The 14,392-nt window shown below is 37.8% G+C and overlaps 1 protein-coding gene across 6 annotated transcripts in view; it reads left to right on the top strand.

Moving 5' to 3' along the window:
• The window catches only part of LOC143663134 (uncharacterized), a 67,877-nt gene that overhangs the window by 42,162 nt on the left and 11,323 nt on the right, over window positions 1–14,392 (top strand). Inside the window, exons 4-5 of one of the 6 annotated variants that reach the window (XM_077136592.1) lie at window positions 11,372–11,447; window positions 11,877–11,900. The exons of the other annotated variants lie outside the window; for them this stretch is intronic. Coding sequence (XP_076992707.1) covers window positions 11,372–11,447; window positions 11,877–11,890 — 90 coding nt within the window. The 3' untranslated portion in view covers window positions 11,891–11,900. Of the gene's footprint in view, window positions 1–11,371; window positions 11,448–11,876; window positions 11,901–14,392 lie in introns of those variants that run through there. 6 annotated transcript variants of the gene reach the window in all.

The following is a 14,392-nucleotide window of genomic DNA, read 5'->3' as shown; positions in this document are numbered from 1 at the left end:
TAACTTATTTAGCTGGACAGAGAGCTCAATGCCTGAATGTGTGTTTTTGTGTATACATATATATGTGTTTATAGAGAGAGAGATTTATATATTATATATATGTGAAGCCGGAGGATCAGATATATATATATATATGCATTTTTATATTGAATATTTATGTACCAAATTTAATATAATGTTTTACAAAATAGCCCAGAAAAGCTTGGAGATGTTAAGTGAATTAATTAAAGCTAATCTGTGCAAGTCTAGCCATTGACCCACCCAGTGTGTACTCTCTCTTTAAATTTTATATAATATATATATATTATTAGAGAATTTGTAGGTTTGGAGAGAAATCATACAGGAAGTTCAGAGTTCCCATACTAACTCTGTCACTAAACAGAGTTTTCCTTATTATTACACTTTGCATTGGTCTGTTCTTGTTCCAGTACCATGCCATTTCAATTAATGTAGCTTTCTAATAAGTTTTAAAATTGGGAAGTATGAGACCTCCCTCTTAATTCTTCTTTATCAAGTGTAAAGAAGGCCCTTACCCTGCTATAAAAATGTGATGATTAGCTTTTGCATTTTGGCAAAGAAGGCTGTTAGAATTTTTAAAAATATATTTTTATTGACACATCTTTGCACACATAAGAGTCCATACATGGTGTGCAATCAGTGGCTCACAATGTCATAATATATTTGTGTATTCATCATCATGATAATTTTTTATAACATTTATTTATGTCACTCCTGAAAAAGAAATTAAAAAAAGAAAACACCCAGACATCCCATACCTCTTATTCCTCCCTCTCATTGACCCCTAGTATTTCCACCTGCCCGATTTATTTTACCCCTTATCCCCTCTATTATTTATTTATTTTTTATCCATATTTTTTTACTCATCCTGGATGAAAGTAGCATCAGGTACAAGGTTTTCCATAATCATACAGTTACATTGTAAAAGTTATATTGTTATACAATTGTCTTCAAGAATCAAGGCTATGGAACACAGTTCAACAGTTTCAGGTGCTTCCCTCCAGCCACTCCAATACACCATAAACTAAAAAGGGATGTTTACATAATGCATAAGAATAACCTCCAGGGTAACGTCTCGACTCCACTCGAAATCTCCCTGCCAATGAGAGCTTATTTTGTTTCATCTTTCTGTTCCCCCTTTTGGTCAAGAAGTCCTCCCAACCCCATGATACTGGTCTCAGCTCATCCCGGGAGTCCTGTCTCATGTTGCCAGGGAGATTTACACTTCTGGGAGTCATGCCCCATGCAGCAGGGAGGGCAGTGAGTTCACCTGCTGAGTTGGTTTAGAGAGAGATGCCACATCCGAACAACAAAAGAGGCTCTGGGGGTGGCACCTAGGCACAATCCTAAGTAGGAAATAACTTATGCATGAATAAGTTTCATAGGGGCAAATCCCAAGACCGAAGCCTTGGTCCACCGTCCTGGTTGTCCCCACTGCTTGTGTGAATATCAGAAATTCTCTAAATGGGAAAGTTGAATATTTCCTCTTTTCTCCCTAGACCCCCAAGGGGACTCTGCAAATACTGTATTCACTGCCCAAATTACTCTGGGATATATTGGGGCATTACACTAACCTGGACAAACCAACAAAATCTCTCGCCCTAGTCAAGATTCCAGTCACTTATGGTGTTTAACCAAACCAACCATACAATTCAAATGAGGCAATGCGCCAGCCAAAATATAAATTTTGCACCAAATAAAAATCTCTCCCCTTGGTTTCACACAGAAGCCAAAGTTCTAAAATATGGACTATACCATCCTTTATCCTGTATTCTGATCTACCCCAGGCCCATCCAGATCAGCTTTCTTCATAGCTCCAGTTGAGGTCTGATCCCTTCCTCTACTTTTTAAGCAGTTTCCTGTATGGGGCACTGCTGACTTTCATAGCTTCAGAGTCAAACTCTGAGTCTCAGGCACCATACAAATACCCGAGATTTCTAGGAATGACCAGGTTAGATACAAACAATTCATTGTTTCAGAACCTAGAAATAGCTGTTACAATTCCTGAATATATGTGACTGCTGTAAGAGCTTACAATCTAGGACCTTTTACAATGGGCTCCGACCTGATAACCCATAACTGTTAGAATTTTGATTGGGTTGTTGTTGAATCTGTAAATTGCTTTGGGTAGGATTGACATCAAACGATATTTAGTTTTCCAGTCTGTGAATACAGCATGTCTTTCCACGTATTTACATTTTCTTTAATTTCTTTCAGCAACATTTTGTAGTTTTCTGTGTACAACTCCTTTACATCCTTGTTAAATTTATTTCTATATATTTGATTCTTTTAATTGCTGTTGTAAATGGAATTTTTCTCTTAATTCTCTCTTCATATTTTTAATGACTAGTGTACAAATACACGACTGATTTTGCATGTTGATCTTGTAGCCTACCACTTTGTTGAATTTGTTTATCAGCTCTAAGAGCTTTCTTGTGGATTTTTTCAGGATTTTCTATGTACAGGATCACAAATAGGAAAAGTTTTACTTATTCCTTTCCAATTTTGAGGCCTTTTGTTTCTTTCTCTTACCTAATTCCTCTGGCTAGACCTTCCAGTAAAGTTGAGTAACAATGGTGACAGTGGGCATCCTTGTCTTGTTCCTAGTCTTACAGGGAAAGCTTTCACCATTTCATCATTGAGTATGTTGTTAGCTGTACATTTCTTATATATGCCCTTTATTATGTTGAGGAAGTTCCTTCTATTCTCACTTTTAAAAAGTGTTTTTATGAAAAAGGGCTGCTGGATTTTGTCTAATGCAGTCTTCTGCAGCCATTGAGATGGTCATGTGTTTTTATTTCCCTTTGTTCTAGTCCCTTTGTGGTGTATTACATAAATTGATTTTCTTATGTTGAACTACACTTGCATTCTTGGAATAAATACCACTTGATCATGGTGTATACTTCTTTTAGTTTGCTGTTGGGTTCTGTTTACTAGTATCTTATTAAGAATTTTTGCATCTGTATTCATAAGGGATATTGGTCTGTGACTTTCTTGTATTATCTTTATCTGACATTGGTATTTGGGTGATGCTGGCCTCATAGAATGAGTTAGGAAGTGTTCCCTCCTCTTTAATGTTTTGGAATATTTTAAGCAGTATTGACAGTTCTTGTTGGAATGCTTTGAAAAATTCCCCTACGAAGCCATCTGGTCCTGGAATTTTCTATGTTGAGAGGTTTTGATTACTGATTCAATCTCTGTATTTGCTATTAGTCTGTTGAAATTTTCTGTTTCTTCTTGAGTCACTGTAGGTAACTTGTGTGTTTCTAGGAATTTGTCCATTTTATCTAGTTTATTTAATTTGGTGGCCTACAGTTGTTTATAGTATCCTCTTATAACCCTTATTATTTCAGTAGTGTCGGTGGTAATTTGCCCCTTTCATTTTTAATTTTAGTTATTTATGTCCCTTCTCTCTTTCTGTTTTCTTTTTCAATCTAGCTAAAGATGTATCAATTTTATTGATCCTCAAAGAAACAACTTTTGGATTCAATGACTCTCTCTAATGTCTTTTATTCTTTATTTCCTTTAACTTCTCTTTAATCTTTGTTATTTCCTCCCTTCTGCTTGCATTGGGTTTAGTTTGCTCTTTCTTTTCTAGTTCTTCCTGTTGTCAAGTTAGGTCTCTGATTTGGACTCTTTGTATTCCACCCCTGATCTTTTTTTTTTTTTGCATGGGCAGGCATCAGAAATCAAAGGATCTCTGGCATGGCAGGTGAGAACACTGCCTGCTGAGCCACCGTGGTCTGCCAGACTCTTATTTTTAATGTAAACATTTAGAGCTATAAATTTTCCTCTTACCACTGCATTTGCTGCATTTGTAAATTTTGGTTTGCTGTTTTTCATTTCCATTTATCTCAAGATATTTCCTAACTTCCTTTGTGATTTTTTGTTTGACTTATTGGTTGTTTAAGAGTGCATTGTTTAAGATTGGGATATAGAAATATGGTTGTAAAGGAAAGGCCCTTGGCCTACTCTGGCTAAGACTACTAGGGACCTCATAGTGAGGCAAGAAGAGTCCAGCATGGCTTCTTTGTCCTAGCCTCAACTCTTACTGGCTTGCTGTTGTGACAGTTTAAAAATATGGTGCCCAAATTGATGCTCCTCCTCGCATCAGGAGGTGAGCCTATGCCCACTCTCCTTGGATTCTGCAACTACTCAGTCAAGGAAGTGAGACTGTGCCAGTGTCCAGGCCCAGGCTTTCAGAAACTGTCTTCTTCTCCTTCATGTGTCTTAAGAGGCTTGATCTTAGAACCCAGCTGTGAGTGGGCTTCATATTATTCATATATATTTAAATTTTTTGTGCCATTTCAATTCATTGTCTATTGTCCTTTCCTTTTATTCTGAACAACTCCTTTTATGATTGCTTGTAGGGTAGGTGTAATGGTGATAAAATCCCTAAATTTTTGTGTATCTAGGGATGTCTTAACCTCACCTTCACTTTTGAAAGACAGCTGCATCAGAAAAAACTCTTGGTTGGCAATTGTTTTCTTTCAGCACTTTAAATATTTCATCCCACGGCCTTTTTGTCTCCATGGTTTCTGATGAGAAATCAGTACTTAATCTTATCCAGAAAATGCTGCTTAACTTGCAGTTTTCAGAACACTTTCCATGTCCTTGACCTTCCAACTTTGACTACTATGTTTCTCTTCAAATTCATCCTATTTGGGGGTTCATTAAGCTTCTTAAATGTGCATATTCATGCATTTTGTTAAATTTGGGAAGTTTTTTGCCATTATTTCTTTGAATATTCCTTCTATCCCTTTTTTCTTTCTTTTCTTGTGGAACTTATCTATACTGTGTATACTGGTATATTCGATGATGTCCTACAGGTCTCTTAGTCTCTGTTTATTATTATTTTTTCATTCTATTTTATTTCTGTGCCTCAGCTTGAATCACTGCAATTGTCTTTTCCTCAAGTTTACTGATTCTTTCCTCTTTCCAGGTCCAAACTGCTGGAAAGGAATTTTATTTCAGTTATTGTATTCTTTAACTCCAGTATTTCTATTTCTCTCATTAAAAAAATTTCTATCTTTATATTGAGATTTTCATATTGATCCTTTGTTGTTTTCCTGCTATCCTTTATTTCTCTCTCTGTGTTTTCCTTTATCTCCTTAAGCATATTTATGATCATTTTTTAAAAAGTCTTTATCTGATAAATCCAAACAGCTTCTGGGTTTCTGTTTTGTTTCTTTGGAAAGGCTATCATTCCCTGTTTCTTTGATTGTCTTGTAATCTTTTGTTTCACACTGTACAGTTTAATATTTTAAAGTATTAACTCTGCGATTTAGGCAGAGTTTGTTCCTTAAGTCTGTATATAGCTAGTGATAGGTCAGAGATTTCCTTGAGTACCAGGATCTAACAAAAACTAACAAACCAATGCAAAACCATCTCCTCCCCCTCCAACTTTCACTGAAAATTGGTCCTGTTTTGGCAAGTATTCTCCTTCAGAGTTTAGCTTTCCTATCAAGATCAACCCCAAGGTGAATGTTACCTGCAAGGTACTCGACTTCTTTGAGCCTGTGTCTTGTCCTGGGCTTGTACTTGCTCATGGCCTTAGAAATTCCCCTATTTATAAGAATTGGAAAGCCCCTCCACTCCCTATGAAATACACTTTCCCCCACTCACTGCTCTATTTTATGACTTAAGGCAGGTAACCTTTTCTTTTTTTTTTTGCCCCAGGCCACTTAGGCAAGTTGCTTCTGTCTGCAGGGCAAATTCTGTGAGGGTGAGTGTGGTAGTTAGATTCAGTTGTCAATTTGGCCAGGTGAAGGTACCTAGTTCCGTTGCTGTGGACATGAGCCAATGGTACGTGAACCTCATCTGTTGCTCATTACATCTGCAGTCAGCAAGAGGTGTGCCTGCTGTAATGAATGATGTTTGATTTAATTGACTGGTGCTTAAATGAGTGAGTTCAACGTAGCACAGCCCAAGCAGCTCAGCATACCTCATCTCAGCACTCGCAGCTCAGTCCCGGCCTTTGGAGATGCAGAAAGAAATCACCCCAGAGAAAGTTGTTGGAACCCAGAGGCCTGGAGAGAAGGTCAGCAGAGATCACTGTGTGTGCCTTCCCACATAAGAAAAAACCTCAGTTGAAAGTTAGCTGCCTTTCCTCTGAAGAACTAATGGAATAAATCCCCTTTTATTAAAAGCCAATCCATCTCTGGTGTGTTACATTCCAGCAGCTAGCAAACTAGAACAGTGAGCCAGAGGGGAATTTCCTTGTTCAATCATTCAGGCTGCTTCCTGCTAGACTGGCACAGATGTACAGACACTGCGGTATGTGCACAAGGGTTCCTCTGCTCCCTCAGGAACAGGGCCAGGGATCCACAGTGGTAGTGCAGACTGGATTCACATAGCAATGGGTGTGGGGAGTGGAGTGGCCTGCAAGGGCACAAGGAGCTTCTTCTACTGTTTTAACAGCTGTTTTGTTTTTGTTTTTGATTTGGCACTTACCCAGTACTGCAACCCTTTACCTGTTTTTTTGAGTTTTGAAGAAGATGGATCTGCCAGTGTTTGCTAGTTGTTCAAGGATTCTGTGGGGGAATAAAGCCAGGGAGCATCTTCCACTGCCATCTTGGTTGACTGGAAGAAATACCCACTATTACATCTGATTTATTAAATATAATACTTTATATTTTAGGTGTTCCCTAATAATATAATGAAGTAACAAAAATCAGTGTCAAAAATATTAAGGTCACCTAAATGGTCTCTTCAGAAAATAAAAATTCCAATTAGTATTTTGCTTCTTTATTTTCTTTCCCTATTATTTCTCTCTCCTGGAGAGAGAAAGATTGGAACCATGTTACTTCTGTAAACGGAACAGGGCCTGTCACACTATTGTCATAGAACAAATGTTTATTAGCATCAATAATAATGATCTACAGGCTACACCTAGGCCTAGCCTCTTTCTTTGCTTTAATGCCCTTTGATAAGTTCTTCCTTTTCTGTATTGCATTTTCAAGGACAGTTCAAGACGTGATAGTCATCAGGTTCAAGACTTATAAAACACATTTGAAATAAAGCATTTATTCAAACTTGTTAACAAATCCTAAAGGCCAGTTATCAATGCTGACTTGTCCTTCCTCTCCTCCTTCCAGCTACTGCAGATTTAAGGTGAAGGGCTTTAAAATTATCGGTATAACTGAGCTGCATGTCACTGCTGTCCTTATAGAATTGACTTTGGGATGCAAGCATTAGTATCCTGGACCACTTTTGCTGTGATTTTAGTTAGTCTGTTTTCATCTTTATACACACATACTTCATTTTATTGCACTTCACTTTATCATACTTTGCAGATATTGCATATTTTGCAAATAAAGTTTTGTGGCAACCCTGTGTTGAGCAAGTTGTCTATCAGCGCCATTTTTCCAACAATAGCATGTGCTTACTTCATATCTTTGGGTCCCATTTAATACAGGTATGTACATTTTTTTAGACATAATGCTATTGCATACTTAATAGACTATAGTGTAGTGTAAACATAACTTTTACATGCAGTGAGAAGCCAAAAAATTCATATGATATTTGCTTTATTGTGATATTTTTGAACTGAACATGCACTCTCTCTGAGGTATGCCTGTACTAGCTTTGTGGATCAGGCAGCATCCTTGGCTTCCCTTGAGGGGAGGGACAGCACATCATGGATTACTCCATTCGCTTTGAGAGATGCCATCTGGCTTGGTTCTCCTTTGCTTTGGTCATTTAGAGGTCTTGGACGTAAGTTACTTCTCCTTTTGGAAAGCATTCTTATGTCTGCATGAAGACTTTTGGTGCACATAGAGTGTGCTAGAAGCATTATATTATTTTCCAAATCATATGGTTCCTGTTCCTCAGAACCATCTGGAAAAAGGATAGACATGGTTGGGCCACTAACCTACCCCAGCTGAGCCTAGTTTCCTTATTTGTAAAGTGTGAGAATCAGACAAAATTACCATTAAATTCCTTTTCTGCTTGAATATTCTGTGAGCCACTGAAGGCTAAGTACAAACATAAACTAAGAATTCTGTAAATTTAAGAATACTCTAGAAATGGGGCTCTGGCACAGGCCAACAGAACTAAAATGGAGTGTATGCAGTCAAATGGGATTAAGGTTGGATCCAGTCTTGCCAGTTCCTGACTTTGTAACCTTTAGCAAATTACTTCTTTATGAGCCTTAGATTTCTCATTTTTAAAATGGAAATGCTACTATCTACATAGTAGGATGGTTGTCCATGTCCATGATGCATTTTAAGAGCTACACGGCTGGCACATAGCAGTCATTCTAATAGGTGACAGTCACTATGATGACGGTAATCTTACGACCAAATGGTTTTTGGGATTGTTAAGGGTTTAGAATAGTTTAGATCTAAGGAAGATGACATAGGAAGACGTCTTTGGAGTTCAAGAAGGCTAAGAAGAGCTTTGAGGATAGAGTAGCTACTGATAGAAACAGCACAAGGGATGTGATTAGAAATTGAGGTGAAGGGCACATAAAGACAAGATTATCTGTTCATTTATTTCTGGCATTTATTACAAGGTTAAGATGTTTCCTTTGAGAAAATCTCCTCATTACCAGTAGGCTTGTGTCTTGGCCAACATTTTGTCTTCCAGGCACAGAGTCACTTTCTGTATTGGAAGATGATAGTATATTGATGGCATATTGCTACTCTTATTATCTATAATAGCTGTGAGCATGGCCAAAAAGACCAAGCTAGGACCAGTAGTTCTTTCTCTGGCATTCAAAAGAAATTGGCTTTATTTTGCAGCTACTATCAGCACTTATAGCGCCTGCCACTTTTACTGTTTCTGCAAACATCTGGATTTTTGGCAATCCTAACTTAGTTTAGATCATCTTAACCTGGGTACCTGTAGGTCTCAAGGTATTTTTGAAGTTCTTCAAATTCTTTGCAGAATTGCATGTATGCAAGCATTCTTGAATTTTAGGAGGAGACTGTGAGAGCAAAGGGATCAGACTGAAAAAAGCCAAATACTGCTGGTAAGGGTGTTTTGGATTAGGAAGAAAGTAAAATGACTTCACAAGATGAAAAAATGGCATGACAAACACGGAAATGTCCCGATGTACCTATTTGCCCCTACAGCCTTGATATGTTTGTATTTTCTCGTTTCCTCTAAGGAACAATGCAATGCAATGGTTGAGTCTCTTTGGTGAGGTTTTCTTGGTTTCAGACCAGTTCTTTATAACATAACCCAGAGTCTGGGTGAATGGTCTGGAGGATCTCTGGGGAGGGCAGGTAGAGACTTTGCTTTTTCTTCTTGGTCCTTGGAAAGTACAATTTTTTTTTTCTCCAGGAAGCCTAAAGTGTCAGAGAATAAAATTACCAGGGGAAGAAAACTGAATTTGACATCAGCAGCCTAAAAGTGTAAAATAAAAGTGGCGGATGAGTTTTTCTCTTCTTTTCTTTTCTTTTAAGAAAAGAAGGAAAAGTGCTTGTTTTTCAGCTTTGATTTCAGAAGACAATCAGTCCTTTGTTCTGGGTTTTACCTCCAGGTGTGGGAGGGCCACAGGCCACTCCCAAAGGTCGATTTTGGCTCCATTTACTCTCTTCCTCCTCCCCAAAGCCCTCATTCACACACACACACACACACACACACACACACACACACACACACACACACACACACACACACACACACACTCTTATCTTTAAAAGGTGCAACTTTCATTATATCACTAGTTAGGATTTTGGAGCGTCTCGAGGAGCTACTGACTACTAGATCAGTCAGTACTGATCAGTACTGATCTACTAGATCAGAAAAGGAAGTGGATTTCCATTCAAGCTGATTTGGAAATACAAAATTCTCTTTCAAGAAAGTGTAGGAAGCAGATTGATAGAATTTGTTACACCAGTGTTGAGTTCAAAACTGCTATTAAGCTTTCTGAGGGAGTCAAAAGTTCAAAGTTCATTCATTCTACAGATTATTATATAATGCGTTTTAAAAGCTGGACATGGAGATGACTTTCTGGAAGCTTATGTCCTTGTCTGAGAGATAGATCTAAAATACATGGATCAACACAGGAGCAATAAAATGCAGAGTTCTGAAAAGGAGATCAAGGTGAGCTGGAAGATTGTACCAGAGTCAATAGAAATATTAAATGGTCATAAATAGGAAATTGGTTAAATAAAGGTGGTGGTTTCAAGTGATGGAATACTATTCAGCAGGTAAAGCTAATGAACTAAATCTTCCATATGATGAGGATTCCAGCATAGTAAGAAATGACAGAAGAATGTTATAACCAGCCCAGTACATTTTAAATATTTATGGTTAGCCACAGAAGTTGTGTGATGAATCCTTTCCCTTTAATCCTGACAGTATATCTGTGCAAAACCATCAAAGACTACATGTTAAGGCTTGAGCCAGTGGTCCTCCTCCAAATAGCTCTGTTGCTTATCCCAGGAACCCCAAAGGGCCCTGCATGAAAGGGGCCTGGGGCAGACCATGAGTGAGGGGTCTGGTAAAGGAAGTTCTAGGGCCATCAGTGCTTTTCTCCAGGGTATAAATTCTCTCCCAGTCCTGGCATTTGGATCTGTAACTTCTTTCCTGCAAAGTGAGTTCAGTTTTAGAACTATGCATTTGTTCTATGACCTTGAATGGAGAAAATGTTACCTTGTCCCTCTCCCTTTTCCACCACTCGGGGCATTTAAGGTCAAACAGGCTCTTGGTACACACCCTGGTGTTAGCCCAGCCCAACCCTGCCTTCCCTCATGGCCAAGGGTGGAATTGGTGCCAAAAGTCTTGCCACAGTTTAGTAGACTTGTAAAATGTTCAATCATTTTATTTTTTTAATAAAAAATGTTCATCCTAAAAAAAGTTGCAAAGAGGCATAAAATACCAACACGTGTATCTATTTCACTTTATAAGAGGAAAATGGATTTCAATTTAAAGTCTTTACTATTTCTTCTCTTAGTGAAATTTTTGCATGCATATCTGGAGAAGTTAAGAGCTTTAGTCAATTATGAACACACTTCTGAAACATTGTGAAGAAGTTTGTCCCTCCAGTCCCCTGCTTTAAAATATTATATTAAGAGTTTATGTATCGTCTAAAGCTTTCTCATTATGAAAGCATGACTGGTTATTTGAAAGAATACATTTTTCTAAATTTACACACTCTAAAGGGAACCAAATGCTAATGCACATTTTATTGGATGAAAAGACAATATAATTATACTTGAATTTCAGGGAATCAAAGGTAGTAAAATAAAGATTACACCAGAGCCCAGGGCAGAGTTTGTAAGTTAGCCATATACACATTCATTTTTCCAGGCTTGGAAAGTTTGCTAAAATGAGCTGAGGGCTCCTTCACCAGGCTGACAAAAAGGAAAATGTCTATCAGTTTTTCTTTTGTTCTTTCCAGATCCTGTTGAAGTGTGCACTGTGCCAGCAGGTTCACCAGAAGGCTATTGAACATTTGCTGGAACACATTATGCAGGGTAGATTTCTTCTGGAATGTTGCCAAGGGTTTTTTATCCTTCTGTGGTAGGCATGTCTTGAACATTCTCATTTAGCCAAGCACAGAACATTTGCTTAAAGGATAGAAAATGTTTAAAAACAGGTTAAATAGCAATATGATCTCAGGGCAGGACAGAAAAAAAAACTTTTCTTTAGGTAATCTGATGGGATTATTTGCATTTTTTTCTTTAATCGGGTCTGTCATTTCCCCCCAAATAACTAAATATTGGTGCTATCTTTTAGCAAATATCCCCCATGCCTGCTCTTCTTTGAAGTGATTAGCTTTTTTCCAAAGTTTCATTTGGAGATTTCTCACTTTTTTGCGTATAGAAGCCACTAGTACTAGCTAAGAAAATTAAGAAATGCAGAGAACATGCTAAAACAGAATTTGTTTTTCACTTCATTTCCAGAACTGTGCCCATAAAAGATGAAGAAAGAAAATGTGAAAATGTCTTAAAATTAGGTGAGATAATATTATTATAATGTTGTCAATTTGATTATGAACTCCAATTTTAAATTCTGGCACATAAAAATATAGTATATAAATATCTTCCCAGAAAATTTTCTCTGATAAATAGTAAAATCTGACCACAAGTCACCTCACTTTCACAAGGTTTCAATTAGCGCCATGGTTCTCCTCATATTCTGTGATACTTAGTGATATACAATGGCCCTCTTTATATGTGAGAGAAAAGATCTTAAATATAAAAGCCTGCCTCTACTATTCAGTAGTTGTGTGACTTTGGGTAAGTTACTTAGCTTCTCTGAGCCTCAGTGTCTACATCTGTAAAACAGGCATAATAATACCTAGTTCACAAGGCCACTGTGAGGATTAGAGATGTCTAATTGAGTGTCTTAGTGGTTGCTTAGCATATTGTAAAGGCTCAAAAAAATATTACTTCCTTTCTCATCTTCCCCAGTCCACTTCACCAGTACAAGTCAATCTGTAGATTAAAATAGGCAGAACTGAGATCGAAGTTTGGAACGCTGTTAGAATATTATTGGCTGTTTCACTTTATACTTGTATCATAAATATGCATGTTTCTATAAACATTTGTTAAACAAAATAAATCGGTTTTTATTTTTATGATGATAGGACTGATTTTGATATAATATTTGCAGAACTCAATTAAATACAGAATTTTGTTTCCAAAGTATTGACTCTATCATGAAAATGTACCCAGTGAAAAGCAAATATGATGCTGCTCCTACTCAGTATTTAAAATATCTAACAAAGAAAAAACAATGACTATCTTCTTTTATGCCTAAATCTTGTGAAATTTGCTGCCTCCTATCTTCAAGTTCAGGCTGTGATCTTGAACTTGGCTCCTTTCAATTGAGTTTTGTTATGTACTTGGCATGTTCTCACACTCAAACCTCCCATCTGCACCCTGCATTCATAGTTCAGACTTCAGTCCAGATACCTCTGTGCTTCTGGGCCACTCAGGTGTCGTTAGGTGTAGGCTGTAGTTTTCGCGCCAAAGTTTCTGGCCAGTTTAGATGTGGCCAACATTTGGACATTGGAGTGTCTACCGTTTTGTTTTGTTTCTTTGAAAACAGCTCTTCCCCCACCCCTGGCACAACAGCATTTCTCCAAGGCATTCATTGTGAGATGGGAAGGCTGGTGCCTGTCATTTGCATTCCAGATCAAAACTAATAGAATTTAGATTTTTTCCCCCTATTTTGTGTCACAACAAACAAAGGAGAATAGGAGAATGATTTATTCTTTTGGAAAACGCAGAAGTACCAATTCCAGGAGATATTGAGTTTTCTCATATTTAGTTTAATGGTTTATGTAAACTATCACCCCTATTTTTAATAGATGTGGAGAAAGTATGAATTTGGTGAGAATGCTGGTGGGAGGTGGTGGTGGTGTGGGGAAATTGCATTTCTCTCATTTGCCATGAGGCAAGAACATAAATAATGGAAAGAACATGCATGATGGAAAAATTTTTTCCTGTTTTTTTGGGGCCAAGAATTTCTGTTGTGTGTGCAAGTTATAAATCTTATAGCTGCTACATATAGGCTTATGCATATATGGCTCTCTTAGCCTTAGCTTCTGCTATTCTTCTTGCACAGTATGTTCTTCCAAGGCAATTGTGGTATCCTGATGGACCTTGATCTTTGGGTGAAAAAAGAATAGATCTGATAAAACAAATTCCAGGACTTAATTTAATTTCTTAAAAAAAAAAATCAAAAGGAGAATTCCAGGAAAGGGTGTGGCTAAACAACACCCTCCCTAAAAGGATTCTGGCTGTAGGAGTGGAGTTGAGAGGCAGATGTGATATGATGTAATCATGAGTTCCTAAGTATTTTAAAACATTTCTTGGAAAGAGAGTACTGAGAATCTATGGGTCAAAAACAATGGCATCTTTAATACTTTGAGATGAATATTAAGGTGTGACAGTTTTCAGCATGGTGCCAGCATTTCTTCTACCCTTCGGCCTCCCCCCTAACTGTCCTCTTCCTCTCTTCCCTTCTTCCTTCTTGCTTTGGGTATCGGATTTGTCGTCTTCAAGACATTCCTGGTGTAGTGAGGGTGCTCAGTTAAATATTAGCCAACATCATCAACACCTCCTCTCACAGGGATGCCAGTGAACTCCAAACTGTTTCCCTGCCCCCTAGCACGACCCCCTCCCCAACCATACAAGCCATCCGTAAGTTATCTTTCATACACACACATCTCAAAGAAAAATCAAGGAAAATTTAGAAAAAAATTGTGCTGCCTTAGAAATAAAAGCAAAGTAGTTAAAAAAAAAAAATCACCGAAATCCCACCTAACCACTCCCATTCCCTCCCAGTTGCAAATCCTGACCAGATTTGTGATTAAGAAACATATCCCTCCCCAGCTAAAAAGGCAATAGCTCCTCTATTTTGGATTAGGTTCGAATTCCTCTGCAAGTCTTCTAGGACCCATAACTACTGT

Source organism: Tamandua tetradactyla, chromosome 19, assembly GCF_023851605.1.
Source record: "Tamandua tetradactyla isolate mTamTet1 chromosome 19, mTamTet1.pri, whole genome shotgun sequence".
Classification (NCBI taxonomy): Eukaryota; Metazoa; Chordata; class Mammalia; order Pilosa; family Myrmecophagidae; genus Tamandua; species Tamandua tetradactyla.
Note: the sequence above shows the minus strand (reverse complement) of the source record. Positions and strands in the feature narration are given on the sequence as shown.